Raw genomic sequence first — 23,734 nt, 5'->3', positions numbered from 1 at the left:
CAGACTTTCCTCCATGCTGAGCCCAGTTTGCTCTTTGTGTGATATGAAGCTGATCACGTTCATGAGTCTCTTTTGGCCCCAGAATGAAACCCTCATAGCAGTTCAAAATGGCTCACGTGGCCCAGTCCCTGATTATTCTACAACATAATCTCTTGTCATTAGTCACTCACAGTTTTAGCCAATTAGAATTATTTTTAAGTTTCCTGAAACTGCTGCACTTTCTCTTTCTCTCTTGTTTTAAGAACACGCTGTTATTCTTTCTACCTGGAACATCTTTATGCTCCCTCTCCCACAAAAAAAGAAAATGCAGTTAATTTCTGCTCATCCTTAGACTGCACATATTACTTCCCCTAGGAAGTCTTTGATCCTTTACTGTGAGAGGGATTTGAATTCTTTGTGCATCCTCAGTACTGTATATTTCTGTCTTCAAAGTACATGTCTGTTTTTATTGTCTATATTCCATACTATACTAAAAGCTGGCAAGGGCTGACCAGGATTTTTGACAGTGAAATCTTCTGCAACTAGCACAGTTTTAAGATATAGTAGGCATTAAATAAGAACATTGAATGAATGTGAATTTAGACATTTCCTGTAAGTTACAGAACAGCATATCTTAAGAATGTTTTAAATGATTTGTCCAGGGTTATGACTATTAACTGGGTCTCAGATGTATTATTTGTTAATTTTTTATAATTTGTTAATTTTTTGAAATTTCACCTCTGAAAATAATTTGTTCTAGTCCAAACTGATGGAAAGAGAATTGAACCCGTACTGGAAGGATGGTGGGACAGGTCTTCCACCTGAAAACTGTAGTGTGTCATCGATTACTAAAGGTATTTCTACATTTTGATTATAGACACACAGGCTTTTTTTTGTTTTTGAGATAGAGTCTCGCTCTATCACCCAGGGAGTGCAGTGGTGTGATCATGGCTCACTGCAGCCTCCACCTCCCACTCAAGTGATCCTCCCACCTCAGCCTCCCAAGTAGTTGGAATTACAGGTGCATGTCACCACTCCCAGATAATTTTTTATAGAGATGGGGTTTCACCATGTTGCCCAGCCTAGTCTTGAACTCCTGGACTTAAGCCTTGACCTAACTGCCTTGTCCTGCCAAAGTGCAAGGATTACAGGTGTGAGCTACTGTGCCTGGCCTCAGGCATTTCTTTTGGTATTATAAGTGTATGGCCTGAGTTTACATATGAGAAAGCATTGATAAAAATTTGCAGTCTTTGGAAGCCTAATTTAAATTATTAGTACTTTGGGAGATTGTTTTAATTATGATGTATTTGGGAGCAGGTTAATTAAATACATAGTTTTATACTTGAAAATATTCTCATATATGAGTTTCTGCTTAAACTGGATTAATACAAAGTATGATTCTATGAGTACATAATAATGCATTTGGTTTGTTACATTCTATAACAAAATGTAAAAAGTATCTGAAATTTCATGAAAATAATGTATAAAAACTAAAGATGTGGTTTATATATTCAGAATTTCCTACTTTTCTAGAATTCTTAAAATCTGTATTGACCTTAGGAGAGTGCTATTATTTTCCAGCAGATGGAGACAAAATATTTAAATGTCACATAAGCATACTTTATAACACAATTTTAAAAATACCTATATTCCCATTAAGTGTTTGTGTTGACGCCTCAAAAGTTTATTACAATTAACCCATTATACAGATGGTAGTATTACAAATTGTGATGTTCTCTTTTCACCTTAGTGATTTATCAGTAGGATGTTTTCCTGCTTTTTATACATAGTGTATTTTTATTTTGGTTATTTGTTAAAATTCTTCTGTATTTTATGTAGAGATGACAGTAGAGTCACCTTACATGTCCCTTCTTAATTTAGCAATTTTACTAAAGTTATTGGTAATAGTTAACAGTTTCTTTTTTTGTCTTTCAACTTTAGGCAGAAGTGTCCCTGCTGAGTTATGTAATAGTAACTATAGTCATACAAGGTTCTCTTTGAAATACTGTTTCATAGATAGTTTGGGGAGCAATAAGTTAGCTCACTCAACCATTACTATGTAGGGCTGTTTTTATGATCTAGGCTTTTGCCATCCCTAATGTCAGAGGATGGTCAATAAATTTCTTTGAGGAAAACCTAGAATTGACAAACCCAGTCTTTGGATCTTGCCAGTTGACAGGTTCTTTACTGAGTGGAGAAGATCCGGAGTTTTACTTTAGGTGGTATCTTTTAGCAGACTGAAACAGCAGAATCAAAGATACTAGGAGAAAATGACCTTACATAAAGCTTTTAGAGAGCCCTTCTCCCTTCCCCTTCATGTCATGCTTTTACCACTTCTCTTTTCCATCTTACATTTATTCAGAAAGGGAAAAAATGACAGAAAGCTTCTGTCTGTCTGAGGCTAAGATCCCAGAGTTGAAATTAAGTTTTAAAAAATGATTGGCAGGTTTTACTGCATATGTAGATAGTGTTGTCATTCTATTTAGACCAATGGTAGGGGTGGAACTGTTAGGCATGTAAAAGTATTACAATATCTGTATTAAAGAGGTAGAGGTGACATAGTGTTATTGTTAAAGGACTAGACTTTGAAGTCAGTCTACTTGGGATTAGAATGTTGGCATTTCCACTAATAGCTTCATAATTGTGGAGACATTTTCTGGCCTCTTAGAGCCCAATTTATTCATATGTAATAGGGAATAATGATATACCTATCTTATATAGTTAATGTGAAGATTAAATTAGAAAATGTTTTAGCAGTGTCTGGAATATGGTGACTGCTCAATAATGATGATAATGTCAGATACTTGTATGATTAAATCTTTTGGGAAGGTTTTATCAACAGGTTTTTGTAATGATTGAAGGGACATATTTTCAATAATTAATGTGTTAATCTTGATTTTTTTGTCTTAGAATTCAGAGGAAGAGTAGGTTAATCATTTTCAGAGCCCATACAAAATTATTTTGTCATATTTTAGTAATGGGAATATTTGTACAATTTTAGAGTTTATATGGCACAGTTACATATCAGCTTTTTTCTTGGCAACTATGTAAAGGAGAGCAGTGTAGATGTTATTTTAATATTATAGGTCAATAAACCAAGGCTTAGAGTGGCCAGGTAATTTTCCTTGTAGTCGTGTTAGTAGTACTAGAACGCAGGTCTTCTGATTCCTAGTCCAGCATTAGTTACTCTAGATTCTTTAGTGGAAGACTATTTTTATTACCATGTAGTTAGTAGGAGTTCTTGCTTACAGACTCCTTCGATGTGATTTTGTTCTTCCTATTGATTTCTTCCCCCTCTTTATTTTTTGGCTTTTTCTGCTAGAACGTGAGTTGAAAAGACTTTGAAAGGTGGTTTAAATCGGCTGCCTTATCTTAGAGATGAAGGAGCAAAGGTCCAAAGAAGTTAATGACATACATAAGATTTTACAAATATTTAATAGTAGCAGCAAGACTAAAATCTAGGTTTCCTGATAGTTTATCACTATTTTTATGTTAGTCTGTTTTCTGAGAGAATTGGGGAATATAGCCCAGATTCATTTGGTTGTATTAATATTTGGTCTATAACAGTGTAACTTTGAGTTACGATGGAAGCATATAATGGAAGTTTCTTAATTTTTTACTTATAAATAACAGATTTGAAATCTAGGTGTATGTTAAGTGCCACATATCAGTGAATTTATATAATTATTTTTGATATATCTTTTTCTCAGCATAGAGGACCTGAACCGTGCTACATTCATGTTTGTACTTCGTATTGTACATTCATGTGGGTTTTTTTTTTTTTTTTTTCCTGGGCCGGGGAGCGTGTGGAGTCTCGCCCTGTCACCAGGCTGGAGTGCAGTGGTGCAATCTCGGCTCACTGCAACCTCTGCCTCCTGGGTTCAAGCGATTCTCCTGCCTCAGCCTCCCGAGTAGCTGGGACTACAGGTGCACGCCACTACACCCAGCTAATTTTTGTATTTTTAGTAGAGACAGGGTTTCACCATGTTGGCCAGGCTGGTCTCGATCTCTTGACCTCCTGATCCTCCCACCTCAGCCTCCCAAAGTGCTGGGATTACAGGTGTGAGCCGCTGCACCTGGCCTTGTACATTCATGTTTGTACTTCATATTGTAGGAAGGTTTTTATATTCATAATAAATATTGATTAAATTTTTTTTATTGAATTTTGGGATGGTACTGCAAGTTGGTATTTTTTATTCGCTTTTTAAATATTAAATTTGGTGATTTTTTTCTTACCGAAAAGACTTCATTATTGCCATCTCTAATTATAAGATTAATAGGACTATTGAGATAGAACATATTATCAACTAAAGGTGAAATCATTATATAAATACTTCTAAAATTGTATGGATTTAACTAGTGAAGGAATTGGCTGAAAATTTTTACTCCCATTGGATTTCCTTCATAAATGTTAACATAGAGGAATAGTCTTACTTTTTTCTCTGATTTTTTTTTTCTGAGCTATTATATTTTAGTGATTGTTCAGGAAATTTTTACTATGTCCATCAGCATTTTATCAGTTTCACAGATAATTTTATGGAATAAACAATTTTGTAGCTGAGACATTCATACAGGTATTTATTACTGTGGATTTCTTTTACTTATCACTGTGTAGATTGCGGATTTAGACTAACTTCCTCAAGTGGTTGCATAGTTAATTTTGAACTCATAAACTATATAAATAACAACAAAAAAGCAAGAGTAAAATAAGCTTTTGAATAAAAAGTGAAATCATTGCATTAGAGATCTAGGTTTTGAAGTACAAAATATTTTAGGCCTATAAAGAAAAGTTGTATTAGGAGAGATTGCTTAGTAAAGATAAACTTTTGAGATCTGAATGGGGGAATGGAATTAATTTGAGCCTTGAAAAATCTGTTTTTAAGTAAACTTTTTATTGAAATGTGACATATATATAAAAATATTCAAAAATATTTAGTGAATATTTACTATGAATATAAAAACCTTCCTACAATAGCTTACATATATATTATATATGTACATAAATACACAAACCACAAGTGTACAGCAGCAGACTGATTATTTTCGTAAAATGAAAACATTTGTGTACTCAGCACACAGTTTGAAAAATCTTGTTACCATCCCAGAAGCCCCCTTTGCGACCTTTCTAGTCACTACCTTGTCACCAGAAGGGTCACCATTATTCTGTTTTCTAGCACCAGAAATCAGTTTATCCTCCTTTGTTTCCAGCTCCTTTTGCCCACATTTTGAGATTCATCCATATTGTTGTATATAGTTGTAGTTTTTTCATTTTTTTTTTTGCTGTATAATATTAAATAGTATATTTTAGGAATATATCACAATGTAGGTGTCCTGTGTACTGATGGTAGACATTTCCTAGGTTGTTTCCAGGCTGGGATTATTGCAGTGTTCTGCTATGAATATTCTTGCATATGTCTTGGGGTTAATGTGTGTGCATTTTTGTTGGTTATAGGGCTGGGGCGATCTTAAAGCAGTCATGTTCTGGGGCAAGGAAAATCAGGAACAGAATTTTTATTTAAGTAATTGATTTGATTTCCTCTTTACACATATCCAAAGCTTGATGTGTAAAGAAGAAAATAAAGCCAGCTTAATAAATTTGTTGAAGGCTTTTAGATGTTCATGGTTGGTAATTATGACTAAAGTAAGATAATTTGTTTTAATATCCACTTTGGCATTATCTTCCATAGCCTCCTTATTTGTTCTTTATTCTGCAGCTGAGGTAGCTTTTTTTTCCTTCCTTTCTCTGTGTGTCCTTTTATTCCTTAATTATTTCTTGGAATGTCCTCCCTACCCTTACCTGTTTGAAATAGAAACCCAACTCATTTTCTTGAGCCTGGTTTGTGGAATTTTCCCTGACCTCCCACTTTCTAGAACCCATTATATCTTTTTATAGTAGCGGTCACATTATTTTTATTATAATTAATTATGTCCTTTTATTCTTATTCTCTTAGATTGCAATTTTGTTATAGTTTTATTTTTCTGTTCCTTCTTTCTAGTGGCAAAACTCTGTGACTTACATATAGGCACTCAAATATATATATATATATAGAATTCTAAATGCACTTATATTTAAAGAAAAATATTTATTTTTATATTTTAGAAGTCATAGAAGCAATACATATTAATTGTATGATAACCACATTAAAAGTATAACTAATATTTAATACTGGAATTTAGTTTCAGTGGTAGAAGATGATGGATTAAGCTGGATAAGGAAGTCTTATCTAAGAATGAAGGAACAAGCTGAGAAACAAAATAGAAACTTTGAGGACATTGTAGCCGAAAGATATGGGGTGAGTATCTGTATTAAGGAGATGCCTCTTATTTTTAGAATTAGGTGAAAAATTAAGTGCCTTTAACTTGGTTTTGTGCCATGAAGAATTGAATTAATATTAAATTTCATGTCTTTATACTACTGAAGTAATTTTCTGCTTTTCATTATTATTAAACATGTATCATATTTTTATTGACATAATGAATGTAAAGCTTAAGTATATAAAACTTAAATGTGGGTGTGTATAATGTAAAAATAACATTTTCTTATTGTGAGAAAATGTAAACAATGCCGGAAAGTCTGCATGGTACTCTTCTGGAGGTAACCACTGTTGAAATTTTTGTATATTCCAGAGTTAGGTATATTCTAGGGTTTGGGTACTTTACGGAATTTTTTAAAAGAGTGTATATATACTCTTAAAACAATGAAACTGTGCAACAGTATATATTTTAGAACCAGTTTCCCCATTGTTCTGGACAATCTTTCTTTGCAGTAATTATTGATATTCTTTTTTTTCTCTTCAATTGCCAGGGGAAAGCAGGTTTAGAAAGTAGTAAGATTTCTGGAATATATTTTTCCAGATATTTTCCCCCAGAGTTTTAAAGTAGACTCGTAGAATATGCCCTGGCTTTTTAAACTTAATAATGTACACATAGTTGGATGCCAGTAAATGTATACATTTTAATGACCTCTTAATTTTTTAAATATATTTATAGGCTTTTCCTTTATTTATTGATTTGTCAGTAGATGAACATTTATATGCTTTCCCTTTCCCTTGTTAAATAGCACTGTGCTGACTGTCTATGCCCAATGCATTTTGCATATTTTTCTTGTTGGTGAATTACTAAAAGTGAAATTGCCTGTTTAAAGGATATAGACATTTAAAGCAAGGTACATATTCCCAGATTTCTCTACAGAAAGAATGAGCAAATCATACTTAAAAATATCTCTTTTATCACATAATTTTCAACAGTAAGATTATGTCTTACAGTTTATGCTGTTGTGATTGGCAAAGTTTTTAAGTTTTGCTTTTGTTTTTATACATTTGTTTACTGGTGAATTGGAATTTTTTTTTTTTTTTTTTGAGGTGGATTCTCCCTCTGTCACCCAGACTGGAGTGTGGTGGCACGATCTTGGCTCACTGCAACCTCTGCCTCCTCGGTTCAAGTGATTCTCCTGCCTCATCCTCCCAAGTAGCTGGGACTGCAGGAGCGCACCACCACGCCTGGCTAATTTTTGTATTTTTAGTTTTTAGTAGAGACAGGGTTTCACCATATTGGTCAGGCTGGTCTTGAACTCCTGACCTCGTGATCTGCCCGCCTTGGCCTCCCACAGTGCTGGGATTACAGACGTGAGCCACTACGCCCAGCCGAATTGGAATTTTTTTACATTTATTTTGAACATTGTATTTTTTAGTGAATTGACTATTGATATTATTTGCCCATTTTTCTTTTGGGATAATGATTTAAGACTTTTTAATAAATCTGTTCAGATTTCTCCCCCTCGGCTTCATGTTTTTTCCTTTGTTGATAATTTGCTATGGATAAGTTTTAAATATTTTTACCTATCAAAATCCCTCATATTATTTTTTCATGAATTAGTGCTCTTGGTATAACTTATTGACAGGCCTTCCCCACCCCACAATCGTAAAAATATGCAGCTGTACTTACTTGAGTGCTTGTTCAGTTTTATTTTTTATGTTTTATCTTTAATTTTTCTGGAATATGTACTTGTGTATGGTATGAAATAGGCATCAAACTTTGCATAAGTCTTATATAGTTGTTTACTATATATTGAATGAATTATTTTTTCTCACTAATTTGAAATGACACATTTGTTATACATTAGATTTTCTTATATACATGGGTCTGTTCCTTTACTCTCAGATCTGTTTCATTGATTTTTCTATCTTTTCCTGGAATTTGTATCATACTGTTCTAATTATTGTGGTTTTCAGTAAATTATGCAGATAGCAAATAATAAACACCTACTATGTGGTAGTCACTATTTGATAAATCTCTTATTAGCCACCAAAAAAATTAGCTTTGCTTTCTTATGTGTTTATTTTTCTTAGTAAATTTAGTTTAAGCTCAATAGAAATAAACATTTTTCCAAAATTTGTTATAAATTTATGACTCTTTTTGGAGTTTTTATTTAAATTTAACTAAATGTATAGATAAATTAAGGACAACTAGTATCTTTATAACATAGAGTCATCCCTTCCCAAAACATTATTTATTTATGCTCTTCAGTATTTTTCTCTGTGCAGTTATTATGCATATGCCATTGAGGTTATTTTTATTTTTTTAAATTATAAATTGAATTTTAAAAATGTTTTCTGACTTGGTGTTGGTGCTGGTCGGCCAATTCTTTAAACTTTTATTATCCTAATTTTAAAAATTTTGGGTTATGTAGAAAGGTAGTTATATGCAAATAATTATTTTGCTTTTTTCCTCTCTGTTAATATTTAAACTTTCTTTTCTTCTTGAAATAGTTATAATTTTAGAACTTCGATAACAGGATTGGAAGCTGGTATTGTCTTTAAATAATGACTTTTGCATTTAAGATTAAGAGTATCATGTTTAAGTATCCTTATATTCAAAGTTGAGTAAAAGGTACTATTTTGTTTTTTTTTAATTTTTATTTATTTTTTATTTTTATGTTGTATATGTTTAAGGTATGTATTCCATGACATTTTGATATGCGTGGGGAAATAATTACTAGAGTTAAGCAAACTAGTGTATCATTTATCTTACATAGTTATTCTCCTTTTTTTTTTTGTGGTAAAAATACCTAAAATCTACTCTCTAGCAAATTTTCAGTATATAATGTGATATTATTAACTGTAGTCCTCATACTGTACATCGTATCTCCAGGCTTAGTTATCCTACATAATGGAAACTTCTGACTCTTTGACCTCCATCTTCCCATCCCCTCTCCTTCCAGTAATCACCTTCGTACTTTCTGTTTCTATGTATGATGCATCTTTTCCTTGAAAATTGTTTTAAAGTTTGCAATTACAAAAACAGTTATTTAGACTTGACCATTGCATTTGACATTCAGTTTTTAGCATCTGTTTTTTTCAGAGATCTTTGCCCAAATTCATTGATGGTGTGACTTAATCATCGTGAGTAATTTTTTTCCCTCAGAATTGCTAGTGATATGCCCTCTGATTCCCTGCATTTTTGAAAATGATTTTCTTTGGCTCATACCAAGGAAGGATAATTTGATTGTGAATTGAATTCTCTATATAGAATTATAGCTTAATTTTGTTTTCAAAATTTAATCTTCATTCTATTATTTACTTATTATTATGGATGAACAGCTATAAGTCTGTCTTTCCTTTGTAGATAATTTGTTATTTATCTACCCCTATCCATATACAGGCTTACACTTATTCACTCCTTCCCTGATCTAGTCCTTGTAAAGGTTTCTTTTTCTCCCTTGACTTTTGAGATTCAGGTATTAGGGATTTTTTCTGTGTTTTTTTTCTTTCTCTCCTACCCAAGGCTATTGGATGAGTCCTTCTGATAAATCGGCTGGGGACATTTTCTTATATATTTTTAAAATTAATGCTCTATTTCCATCATCTTTGCTCCATCTTTCTGGAAGTACTAATAAATGCATATTAGATTTTCTAGAATCAATTGTTCATGTGTCTTTTTCTTTTTTTCTTATAACTTACGTTTATTTACTACCTTTTCCTAAAATATAGAGAATTCCCAGGTTAATTTAGTTTTCAGCACTCTCTTTTCTTCCTTTTGGTGTATCTTAGCAGCTTTTTGGGACACATAATTTTTTATTTCCAAGTCTTTCTTGTTCTTGAACTATTCTGGGTTTTTTTTTTTTTTTTTTTTTTTTTTTTTTTTTGGTGAGAGTCTGTTTTAGCAATTTAACCTCTTGAATCTCACAACCAGTAGGAATTAAGTATTTTTTGAAAAGTTTGTCTCTACTGTTTTCTGTGTTATACTTTGTGTTAGTGCAGAGTGTTTGGTCTAACTGGCTATCCTTTTGGAATCTTTTTTGTTATTTAATAATTTTTAATTGTTTACACGTTTTTAAAAAGTATTCGTTTCAGTGTAGGATGATTGTATGGGTCTGCTTTCACCCCCTTAGTGGGCTTTTCAGTGTGCCACTTGGCAGTGAGTCATACAGTGACATGTGGGGTGCAAGTCACTGAGCCGTTCCTAATTTTAGATATCTTGTTTAATTTTTCTCCTTTGCAGTCAATGGAAATATTTCAGTCAAAATTAGAAGATGCTGAAAAAGCTGCATCCACGAAAGAAGATTATAGACGGGAACGGTGGAGGAAACCCACATATTCAGATAAAGCACAAAATTGTCAAGAAAGTAGAAAATCAGACTTAGTAAAATATGGTAACAGTTCAAGGGATAGATATGCTACAACAGATACTGCAAAAAATAGCAATAATGAAAAATTTATTGATGATGAAAAAGATAAGAGACCTGGGTCTTTAGAAACGTGTAGAAGAGAATCTAACCCAAGGCAAAATCAAGAGTTTTCTTTTGGCAATTTGAGAGCTAAATTCTTAAGACCCGCTGATGATGAAGAACTGTCATTTCACAGCAAGGGCAGAAAATTTGAACCACCTAGTTCATCTTCAGCATTGGTAGCTCAGGGCTCTTTGCATAGTGGTTTTAGAAAACCCACCAAGAACAGTGAAGAAAGATTAACGTCATGGAGTCGCTCTAATGGGAGAGAAGACAAGAAACATTCAAATCAAAAGCCATCGGAAACCAGTACTGATGAATACCAACACGTTCCAGAAGATCCAAGAGAAAAATCACAAGATGAAGTCTTGAGAGATGACCCTCCAAAAAAAGAACATCTGCTGGATACAAAGTCTACATTTGCCGGGTATTTTATCATTTTTTAACCTAATAAGTGAATATTAAGATCCAGAGAGTTCAAAGAACAGAACTGTATTTTTAGAACATCAGTTATTAGCTATGACTATGATCTCACATTTCTTAAAATTGATAGAAGGGGTAAGATATGCAGATTTAACATGCAGTATTGTGGTATGGATTGCATTTTATTTCATAGGTTTTTTTTTTTTTTTTAAAGAGCTGAAAGAATTCAGTAGCTATATTTGTTCAAAATATGTTGCTGCTTTGCAATTTAAAAAACTGAATGAGTTAATGTTTTAAATGTATGTGCTGCAGGAGATATTTTGATAGATTTTGTTACCAATGCCATTACCTTCTAAGGAAATTATCTTATTGTTGAGTATAATCATAATCATAAATACTCCATGTCTATAAGAAGTCTAGGAGACAAAAGGAAAACATGCTGCCACGGCCCAAATATAAAGTGACAAATACATGCCAGAGCTCTTGCAGAGGGGAACATGAATTATGGTTGTTATTCTGCACAAAGAAAGAAATAATCCACTTTGGGCAATTGACAGATTTTAGAGATAATATTAGAGTTTTAAATATAAAATATATGTTGCATTTATGTAGGGCTGGGTCAGAAGATGAGGAAATCCAGGTTGAATGCGACTAAACCTAAGAAACTTTGCTTTAGAAATTTGCTGGCCCTGTTGGAGATAGCCAGAAAAAAAAATGTCCAAAGGGTAACAACTTACACGTGAATAATCATTAAAATATGTTTAAAAATAGCACCAAATGAGTGGGACACTAAAGGAAGAGGTTTTAGGAAATAATAGAAACACATGGTTGTAGTAGATAAAAGCACTGTGGTTTGGGGTTGTGAGTCTGATAAATCACTTTTGTTAATGACTCCATCTGAAGCAGTGGATTATAAAACTCAGTGTGTAATTTTCGGTGGGAGGGAGCTGGCAAAATCTGAACTGAGTGATTAAGCCCCAGTCAAATGGACTCTGGTTCACATCAGGGCTTTCCTCCCAGGAAATGGAAGGAGAAATCCAATTGTATTGACTAAACAAACATGGCAGGGATTAGTGTCTAAGGCTGTGTGCATATGTAATTGTCCAGTCTTCACTCCAGGTGCCCTGGGTGGTAGACTATTTCCAGTTTCCAGTTGCTAGGGGAATGAGGCTCTTATTTCCTGATATCATTAGGATTGGGTTAGCATTTGGATGATCTGTAGGCCTTCTTCTGTGACTGTAGCTAAGCAAAATGTCTGCAAAGCAATACCACACAATTAGTATTCCAACTGGTTGTCTGATTGCTGCATATTTGTATGTCTTATTTAAGTTGTAAGCTTCTGATAGATACACTATAATACAGGCACTCACTAAAAGCTGTGTATGTATGCGTGTGTGTATGTATATCATTTTTTGGTTTGAAGATAGCACTCACTAAAAGCTATATATGTGTGTGTATATATGTATGTATATATGTAATTTTTCCTTTGAAGACAGTATTCTTTGTTCGCTGTGTTAATTTGATGGTACAGAGGGTTTGAGGCTTTCTGTGAATTCTGCGACTGGCTGGAGAGGGAAAGAAAAATCTAGGAATCATCTAAAAAAAGAAAAAAGATTCCTGAGAATGTAGAATGGTTGTAAAGTAGGAGACCAAGACAGGACCTTGAAGAATGCCTAGTTGTTACAAATAATCTTTGTCTTATAAGTGAATGGTCATGATTGGAAAAATTAGTTGAATTAGTTTTTACTTCTTTGTATGTATTGTTCATATATCTTTACCTTTCTTGCTATTTACACCAGTATTATTTTTTAGAACATGCCATTTGTAATCTTAATAAATGTATATGTATAAAATTTAAACAATATAGACAGAAGAGTATAAAACAAGAATATGAAGCATAGATGAGTATAAAATGAAAAAGTAAATCTCCCTTTCATGTCACTTCCAACCCTAATCCCATTTGCCGGGTTAATAGTGTTAGTAGTGTCTTTCCAAATTTTTTAGTGTATTTGAAAATGTGTAATATATGTATTTAACTTAATGTATAAAATTTTATAAAAACATAACTTATATATTATATATTTAATATATGTAAGTTAAATAGCTCTACAATGCATATACCATTCAAAATCTTGGTTTTTTTTCCCCAATAAATATATCTTAAAGATCTTTTTACTTTAGCCCATATGTACCTACATTTTTTATTTTAAAGGCTCTTTAATACTCCATTGTAAAACTTAGGAATAACCTAATATTTTTCACTGGTTTCCTATTGATGGAATTTTAGGTTGTTTCCAGTTTGTTGCTCTAAGAAACAATTCTGCATTTAATTTTTTGTGTGTATCTTTGCATGCTATTTAAATATAGCTGTAAAATAAATTCCAAGGAGTGGAACTGTCAGGTCAAAGAGTACATGCACTTTACTTTTTACATATTTTGCAGTATTAACCAATTTAGACTTTTATATTGCATTGGAGTGACTTTTCTCCTACTTCCTGCTGTTAGTATTATTGAACTTTTTAAATCTTTGCCATATGTGTAATTGAGAAACAGACTATTTCTTCGATTTTTATTTCTTTAAATATGAGTGAAGTTTGCCATACTTTTATGTGTTGTTTATTTGTATTTTTTTGTTAACTGGTTATATGTTTTGCCCTCTTTTTGAGTTATTGTTTGTTTTTGAGAGCTCTTTATATTTGTCATGTAATGCAAATAGACTTCATCATTTGTAAATCTCCTTTCATTTTTCATTCTTTCTTTAATGTGTTCAAATTTATCACTCTTTTTCTTTATTCATTTTAGGCCCTGCAATTATGTTAACTAGCAGGAAAACGTCCACTGCCATGCAGTTGAGAACCTTGAGCTTTTTATTATTAGAAATGAAATGTGCTTTTGCCTATATTTTTCTTTTGTTAGAAAATATATTAACTAAGTATTTCCAGGAATTTAAAACTTAGAGTAGTATGTAATGTGAAAAAAAATTAATGAGAAGTCCTTAATTTTGGTTTTACAAATTTAATATCAGAAACTAACCCATTTTATATAATATTTTAACCTTTGGATGTCATTCTTTGCAGAGTTTGTTACTGTAGCCCCAAGGGCAAGCAAAGGATGCTAGATTCTGAAGGCTTTGAGTATAGTTGTGAGATCTTTAAGCAAGGAAGCAAATATGAGAGCAACTGGTAAATAAGGGAGATCTGTGAACACTGCCAGCACAAGAATAATAAAATCATATGTGGCTTAACAATGGGGATATATTCTGAGAAATTGTCTTTAGGCAAATTATTAGGTGATGTCATTGTGTAGACAGCATAGTGTGTACTTAAGCTTAGTGCATACCTACACTATATGGTGCAGCCTGTTGCCTCTAGGCTACAAAGTAGAACATGTTACTGTACTGAGCATTGTTGGCAATTGTAACACAATGATAAGTATTTGTGTATCTAAACATAACATAGAAAAGGTGCAGTAATAATACAGCATTATAATCTTACAGGATCACTGTCATGTGGTCTGTCATTGAGTGAAATGTCGTTATGCTATGCATGACTATTTCAGGTTTTAAAAATGTTACTGGGCTAGAGCTCTTTTAGTTACTTATTTCTCAAAGGTTTTCAACTTGTGTGTGTGTGTGTGTGTGTGTGTTTCAAAGAGAATACATTTTAATGTGAAAATAGGATTTTCTTTTTAGAAATTAATTATAAAAAGGACTTCTGAAATATAGCAGTAATTCTTGAAATTGAGACATGTTTGGGCTTTTTTTCTTTTTGTAGGATAATTGCAGGTGTCATGGTGATGTTTCTTTCAAAGCATTTGCTCATCATTATAAACACTTGGGGAAAGAAAGGAAGAGCCCATTCCCTGATTTTTGCTGTAGAACAGTGTCTTTGTTGTGGTGTTCACAAAATAAAATAGAATAATGTTTTCTTCAGTTACTTTGTGCTCAACAACTTTCATTTAAATGTCTTTACTTGACACCTATTACTGTTACGTTGTGTTCAAGTAACTTAATGTTGAAATTACTACTATAAAAGATGTTCAGAATTCTTGTATATTTTTGTCATTTATCCTTATCTACTAATAAACAATTTAATTCTTGTTAGAAAATACTAAAAAAAATTGTGTGGAGCATTCCATTTCATGACAATGGAAATCACCTCTTTTAAAGATCTATTGAGATTCTAGTTATCTTCTGGAACTCCTGGGCTTTAGATGGACTTCAGCCTACCTTCATTGCCCTTCCTTGATTGAATATCTAAACTTTCATCCTGGGAAGTGAGGGGAAGAGGAAAGTAAAATGACAAAGATGTGCGCTTTGGATGGATAATAACAAACTTCTTTGGCTACTTAATCCGGGATTTTTTTTTTATTATAAAAGGGGTTATAGAAGCCAGATTTTAGTAGACTAAATTATTAAGAGTTATGGAATGATAGAGATAGAAAGTGTATTTATACTAGAACATGTTTATATTTAATGGAAAAGAGTCAGTATCCATTTTAGAAGCAAGACAGGCAGATGATAAATGGGGCAACTGAGCAAGATCCCTGAAGTTAGTATGGGTGAATGTGGGGTCCATTTTAGTTATAAAAGTAGAAGGATTAGCTTTGGGTGGAGATAGATTAAAAAAAAAAAAAAAGAGGGAAGTGTGGTTACAGATTGTGGGTGACAAGGGAGAAATTTTAGGAATTCTTTCTTAATGACTTAATGCCAGTGTTTTTTTGACATATGATTCCCAGAATATTGGTGATCCCCTTGATCTATATGTAGAGAGTCAGTTATGGTTGGTATTGGTATTATAAAGAAACAACTTTTAGTTCTTCATGAGAAGCTCACATTAGAAACTGAGAATTTGATTAGTACCCTGTTTTTAGGTATTCATACTTTTATTTTTGCTCATATCTATTAGTAGGTATCTATTGTCATATTGACATTTGATGTAGTAGTTTGTGTTAATAATCCTCAAACATTTCTCCTCAAGAGAAGGAGATGGATTGATGGATGGCTTGGTCTTTAATTCTTCTGATCCTATCAGACTTAAGGTTCCTTGCAAGATGACTTATTTCTGGGTATGGTGCTCAACAGGAGATTATGTGTGGACTTGTTCTACATCTGGATTATAGTAAGCATCTATTGGAATAACAGAAAGGATTGTAGAAATATTGGATAAATCGCTTCCTTATCCTAAAGAACCTTTCTTTGGTTCTTTGGTTTCTTAGTTGGCTGATGTTGAGATGAGAAATGGAGGAACTAGACATAACTTTAGTTGGAAAGAAAAACCTGGTCAGGTACAAATGGCAGAAGGAAAAGAAGCCAAGAAGTTTCTCACTTGGGAAACAAGAATTTGAGAGACAGACCCTGGAGAAAGCAACTTCATAGGGGAATAGTTGCACTGGTGCTCTTTAGAAAGGGCATGAACTGTGGTTATTTAATTTGCATTGTACATACATGTAAAAATGTAATATCTGTAATTCCACATAATAAACATAAACATAAGTTTTTAAAGCAGGGAATTTTGGAAAGTTGAATGGGAAAGAATGCAAATTGAGGAAAGTTGTTTTGATTAGTAAGTAAAAGAGAGATGATTAGTTTGCCAGAAATTCCAGTAAATTACATTTGCAATACAATGAAAATGACATGTACCTTAGCATTTAATTTGAAAAAGTACTGAAAAATATTTTCCGTACAAAAAAGTACAACTAATAAAACAAGCAATAACTCAGCCCACGGATGCATATAAAAAGTAATAACATTCTCCTGCTTACATGACTGCAGTGTCCCTACTGTTCATTTTAATTGTTTTTTAAAATGACTGAAATAATATGAGGGGAATGAAAATATGTTACTTTCTAGTGTTGCTTTACCTCAAATATTTTAGATTTCTTAAACACCAGAGTATTGCCTTTCCTTTCAACAATATGGGAAGAAATGGCTATTATAGATTTTCTGTAGAGATTTCTTTTTTTAATTCCAATACTATCTATCTGTTAAAAGATTCCCCTCCCAGAGGAATTCATTATTTAAAAATAATTTTCATATATTGTTGGTAGGTCATGTTTTGATTTGGAAAACCAAATTTGTAGAAAATATGATTAAGGTTAATTTTCATAGAGTATTATAGAATCTGGAATTCAGGAAAACTAATAATATCAGATATATCCTTTATATTTCAGATTATGACAAATTAGTTGTACTCTGGTTTTAAAATGTATTACTCCCTTTGAGGGTTAAAAAAACTTTGAGGTATAATTGACATATAATAAACTGCAAATGTACAAAAGTATACATTTTGGTATATTTTGAAATGCATATATTTTCATTAAACCATCACCCCCCTGAAAGCCTTTGTGCCCTTTCGTACTCTCTCTCTCCTGCTTTCCCACACCCCTGCTCTCCACTCCTAGGCAACCACATCTGCTTTCTTTCATTATAGACTACAGTTGTCCCATGGAATTCGTGGGAGTTGGTTCTAGGACCACTCAAGTATTCCAAAGTTGCACATACTCAAGTTGGAACCCACATGTATGAAAATGTTACTCTGTATATGTAGTTTTTACATCACATGAATGCTGTATTTTTGATTGACGTTTGGGTGAAAAAAATCTGTGTATAAGTGGACCTGGGCAGTTCACCCCTGTGTTGTTCAAGGGTCAACTGTAGTTTGCATTTTCTAGAGTTTGATGTAAATGGGATCATACATTATGCACTCTTTTTTTGGTCTGTCTTCTTTCACTCAGAGTAATTATTGTGAGCTTCATTTATGTTGTTGCATATGTCAGTAGTTCATTCCTTTTTATTGATGGGTAATATACTATTGGTGAGTATATCACAATTTGTTTTTCCATTCTCCTGTTGGTGAATTTGAGATTGTTTCCAGGTTTTGGCTATTATAAATTAAGTACAATTCTGAACATTCATGTACAAATCTTTGTATTGACATATGCTTTCCTTTCTCTTGGATAAATATATCTAGGAGAGCAGTAGCTAAATCTTACGGTAACTGTATGTTTAAATACTAAGAAACTGCTAAACTGTTTTCCAAAGTGATTGTACCATTTTACATGATCACCAACAGTGTATAAGAGTTGCAGTTTCTCCACATCCTTGTAAAAACTTGGAATGGTCAGTCTTCTAAATTTTAGCTCTTCTAGTGTATGTGTAGTGGTAGCTCATTGTGGTTTTAATTTGTATGCCCCTAATGGCTAGTGACTACTGATGCCGAACATCTCTCCATGTCCTTATTTGCCATCTGGATATCTTTTTGTAAAGTGCTTACAACGTGTAGTGCTGTTACCTCTCTACTAGTAATTTAGATCTCTTTTTTATCAGTCAGGCTATAGGTTTATCAATTTTATTGCCTTAAATATCAGCTTTTGGTTTCATTGAATTTATTGTTTTTCTATTTTCTATTTATTTTACTCTGATTTTTATTGTTTTTTGAATTTTTTTTTACTTTGTTTTAATTTGCTCTTTTTCTGCTTTCTTAAGGTGTAAGATGAGGTGATTGATTTGAGATCTTTTCTAATATGAATATTTAGTGCTATGAATTTCCCCCTGAATTAGCAGCATTCCACCAGTTCGGACATGTGTTACATAATTTTCCTTTGGTCTTATTTTTGACCCATAGGTTGTTTACAGTTGTGCTATTTAGTTTCCAAATATTAGAGTTGAGGATTTTCCAGAGACTTTTGTTAATGATTTCTAATTAATTTCATTGTGATAAAAGAACATAGTTTATATAACTTGAATTCCTTTAAATTTATTGAGACTGTTTTTATAGCTTAGAACATGGTGTATCTCAGGAAATATTTTGTATGCACTTGGAAAGAATGTGTCTTCTATTGTTGGGTGGTGTGTTCTATGAATGTCCATTTGGGCATGTTAGTTGATGGTATTATTCAGGTCTTCCTTATGCTTTCTGATTCTGTTTACAGTAGTCCCCCTTTATCCATGGTTTTGCTTTCTGAGGTTTCAGTTACCCATGGTCAACCATGCTCTGAAAATATTACAGTATTTTGCAAGAGACACCACCGTCACATAACTTATATTACAGTATGTTGTTGTAATTGTACTATTTTGTTATTGGTTGTTGTTGTTAGTGTCTTACTATACCTTATTTATAAGTCAAACTTTAACATAGGTATGTATATAGAGAAAAAAAATACTACAGATAGGGTTTGGTACTATCCAAGATTTCAGGCTTCCACTGAGGGTCTTGGAACATAACTCCTGCAGATAACGGGGAACTATTATATTTATCCTATCAAATATTAAGAGAGAGGTATTGAAATTTATAGCGGTAATTGTGGATTTGTTTATTTCTCTTCTGTCAGTTTTTGCTCATGTATTCAAACGCTCTTGCTGGATTGACTCCTTTTTCATATGAAATAATGTTCTTTGTCCCTGGTAATATTTTTTTCCTTTGTAACCTTGTTTGTTTGATATTAATGTAGCCACTTCAACTTTCTTTTGACTAGCATTAACATGGTATATCTTTTTCCATCCTTTTATGTTTAACATACATATGTCTGTGTATTTATAGAACATTTCTTGTAGTTGAATTTTGCTTTTATATCCATCTGATAATTTCTGCCTTTTAATTTAGGTATTTGGACCATTTATGTATATGTTATTGATATAATTAGGTTCAAGTATGTAACTTTGCTATTCGTTTTCTGTTTTTCCCATCTGTTCTTTGTTCACTTCGTCCTCTTTTTCTCACTTGTTTTGGATTATTTTTATGATTTCATTTCATTTCCTTGGTTGCTATAATTTTTTTTAAAAAATAGTGGTTGCTTTGTCTTTGATGGTGTACTATACCTTTAACTTATCATAGTCTATCTTCAAGTGATATGCTATTCCTGAATGGTGCAAGAACTTTATCATTGTTTATTTACATTTCTCCCTTTCTTTCCTTTCTGTTAGTGTTGTCATACATTTTACTTATACTTGTTATAAACCTCAAATATATTTTAAAAATAGTTATCTTCAGTTACATGTATGGTGGGATACTTAAGTTTGTCCCACAGCCCTCTGATGCTCTTTTCATTTTTACAGATTCTTTTCTCTGTTTCATTTTTCATATTGCTTCAAGTTCACCAAACTCTACTTCTGCAGCTTAATTTTCCATTAATCTTACCCAGTATATTTTTTATCTCACACATTGTAGTTTTCATCTTAAAAGTTTATTTTGGATCTTTTTCATATCTTTGTTGTGTCTGACTTTTTGAACATATGGAACACAGTTATAATAATCACTTTTAGTATCCTTGTCTGCTATTTTTTACATCTGTGTCAGTTCTGATAGCGTTTTGTTCTATTTATGGGTTGTGTTTTTCTACTTATTTGCCTGTCTGATCATCATTGATTAGATACTAAGTTTTACAGACTACCTTGTTGAGTGCTAGACATTTTTGAATTTCTGCAAATGTTCCTGAGCTTTGTTCTGGAATATTTATATTGTTCTGGTTAATTGGAAAACATTTGATCCTTTTAACTTTTGTTTTAACATTTTTTAGGTGGGCCCAGAGCAGCATTTAGTCTAGGGCATGCTGTTTCCCACTAATGAAGCAAGACTCTTTAATACTGTGTCTAGTGCTTTTTGAATTACGTGATTTCCTAGTCTAGCTAGTGGGACTGGATAAGCAGTTCCCAGGAATGCCAAGTACTCTACCTCCAATCCTTTGGGCTAGTTTTTTCCCTGACTGCAGGTGGTTTCTTGCTGAGTACTCAGGGGGAACCCTCTGCAGTTCTTTGGGATTTTGTTATGGTGCAGCTTTTTCTTCTTTGGTACTCTGTTCTGTGAACTCCAGCTGCCTTGGAATTCTTGGACTCCTGGCTATGTCTCCTTTACTCAGAAATCCTTCAGACTGACTGAGGTCACTGTCCTGCACTGTAGCCTTGAATTATTTCTTAAGGCAGTAAGCTAGGGAAATCCGACCTTGGCTGGAGGTTTCTCTTTTTGTGTGAGGCTTCCATAGTATAGGTTTGGCACATGATATCAGTTTTAAACTAGTTTATATTATTTGACTATATGTTATGTTCTGGACTGACTTTGCAAAAAAGCACATGATCATTGCTTTTATTCTTTGAATGCAGTTAGATATACCTTTTACAGTTTCTTAGGTTATTAACAACTTACGTCAAATGAGAAGAGTTTCCAAAGATGTATAGAATTATGGCCTGGTTCTAGTTTTTTGTTTCCTTTTTGAAGTTACGAGTATGGGGATATTAAATAAGAAGAGTTGATAAATACTGTTTATCTCATTGTTATTGGGATTTTGATCAGTTATTATAACTGCCGTAGGCGGTTGTGGCATTGTAACAGAGAACTTTATCAATTTATGGAAAAACATTGAGTTTAATTTACATGTATTACAATCATGATCTATTGGTACTGAATGCTTTGTTGAGGTCAGTTAAAATAACATTTGAGTCTTGATGTTATTGCTTGCATCACACCTATATTTCATATGCTGTTAATCTGTCCTATTCCAATAGCAGTCCAGAGCATGAGTCCATTCACATCCTGAGTGTTGATGAGAAGAACAAGTTGGGAGCCAAGATTATCAAAGCAGAGATGATGGGGAATATGGTAAGACTCTTAGATGTTGTTTTAGAGAATAATGATTAAATATTTAACTTCTTATGAGTAATTTTAGAAGTTCCTTAGCAGTGTGGATGTAGCACACTGTGAAAATAACTGTTGGTTATTGATTCCTTAAAGAAATTCTCAGGCCTGGCACCATGCCTGTAATCCCAGCACTTTGGGAGGCCAAGGCAGGCAGATCACTTGAGGTCAGGAGTTTGAGACCAGCCTGGCCAAAATGGTGAAACCCTGTCTCTAGTAAAAATACAAAAATTAGCTGGGTGTGGTGGTGCATACCTGTAATCCCAGCTACTGGAGTAGCTGAGGCAGGAGAATCTCTTGAACCTGGGAGGCGGAGATTGCAGTGAGCCAAGATCACGCCATTGCAGCACTCCAGCCTGGGTGACGAAGCGAGACTGTGTCTCAAAAAAAAAAAAAAAAATTCTTGAACCTTTCTGTGAACAATACTGTCTACTTCTAAATAAATGATCTACTTTCTCTGTCAGATCTCTGAAATTTAAGATCCTAAGGAACTTCGTGCTTTTAAATTTCTTTTTCACTTGGCTATTTACTTTATTCCTGCATTTGTAACTCATTGAGCATATTTAAGGGAGATAAAGATGTCAATTTTTCTACCTCATTTTTGTCATATATTTGTAAGAATGTTTTTTACTTTTCCAAATTACTTAGGAACCTAAAAAGGAGGATTAAGTCATTTATTCAAGTTTTAAGTAAATGTGCTGTGCCTGATACTGTATTAGATGCTTTGTGTAGGCTAACTCATTTAATTCCTGTAGTAATGTTTGATTTAAGACTAATTTACCTCAGAATTGTAAGAAATAGGGATGATTTGGTAAGAGCTGCATTTATCCATTCATCCATTCGCTTATTGTCACATGCATATTAAAATAATATACAGTGAGATGTATATATTTAAGTGCACATGGCAGAATAGCACAGCCAGATATTCCACATCTTGATAGAATAGATTCAGTCATGGTCATATGTATGCACTCATCTCAAACCCAAATATAAGGGATCTTTAAGTAGTCTTATGTTTTGGTAAACTATTAGTACAATACTGTAGTAGAACAAATGGTAACCAAACAAGATATATCTGTGTTATGTCTAATAAAGGGCATATCTTGCATATGCTGCTCTATCTCTTTGAATCTGATCCTTGGAAACTCTGATCCTTGGAAACACTGAACTTCCACTCATCCTAGAAATTGGTAAGGGAAATAAGCCAACAACAGTAACGATAGCAAGAAAGTAAAGTTTGAGCTTTGAAAGTACAGAGGAATTAGTTAAAATAGTGAAAGGTCGTCTAGGTAAAAGGGTAAAATATGTGTTCTTGTGTTCAAGAAGAACACTGTGGTGGCGCTTGCTATTCTTTGCATGTCACATAAATCTACTTATTTAATGTATTACTTCATGGTTTATTGCTTTACATGGCAGTTGTTTTATATAAATTTCTATAAGTTTCCTAGAGTAAAAATGAAATATCTTCAGAATTTTCATCTAAATTATCAACAATAAAGAAGGTAACATTTTAAATCTCGTGATAGCTTTTTTGTTACCAATAACCGAAGTTGAAAGTATTGAACTTTTATAATATTTAGTAATTATTAAAATGTCATTAAAGTTATGTATTTCCTGCATCTATCTCTTCCAAAATATATATCCTTGTAATTATTTATCTTTGAAGCATAAACACATGTCACAGGTATTCAAGAAGTTTGTAACTGAGATAAGTTCATTAAAAAGTAATATACTAGGCTGTGGGTTGATAATTGAAATTAGATGATGGCTACATGAGTGTTGGTTATGCTATTTTTCCTTCTGTTGTGTAAATTTGAACATTTTGTCATAAAGAATTAAACTACATATCGCACATATTTTACTTGTTTTTCTTTTTGAAGGAATTAGCTGAACAACTTAAAGTTCAACTTGAAAAGGCAAATAAATTCGAAGAAACTATAACACAGATACCAAAAAAATCTGGGGTAGAGGTAAGTAA

General features: G+C 32.9%; 1 protein-coding gene across 4 annotated transcripts in view; it reads left to right on the top strand.

The window, feature by feature from the left end:
* Positions 1–23,734, top strand: part of CWF19L2 (CWF19 like cell cycle control factor 2) — a 126,549-nt gene that overhangs the window by 17,607 nt on the left and 85,208 nt on the right. For 3 of the 4 annotated variants that reach the window (XM_024255889.3, XM_054524987.2, XM_063711355.1), the window contains 5 exons: positions 740–833; positions 6,157–6,272; positions 10,480–11,132; positions 21,627–21,720; positions 23,637–23,726. In XM_024255889.3, the coding sequence (XP_024111657.2) occupies positions 740–833; positions 6,157–6,272; positions 10,480–11,132; positions 21,627–21,720; positions 23,637–23,726 (1,047 nt within the window). The remainder of the gene's footprint in view (positions 1–739; positions 834–6,156; positions 6,273–10,479; positions 11,133–21,626; positions 21,721–23,636; positions 23,727–23,734) is intronic. The other variant, XM_024255890.3, reaches the window with a different exon arrangement.

Source organism: Pongo abelii, chromosome 9 (genome assembly GCF_028885655.2).
Source record: "Pongo abelii isolate AG06213 chromosome 9, NHGRI_mPonAbe1-v2.0_pri, whole genome shotgun sequence".
In the NCBI taxonomy this organism is placed as follows: domain Eukaryota; kingdom Metazoa; phylum Chordata; class Mammalia; order Primates; family Hominidae; genus Pongo; species Pongo abelii.
The sequence above is the reverse complement of the archived record's forward strand: the minus strand, read 5'-3'. Positions and strand labels throughout refer to the sequence as shown.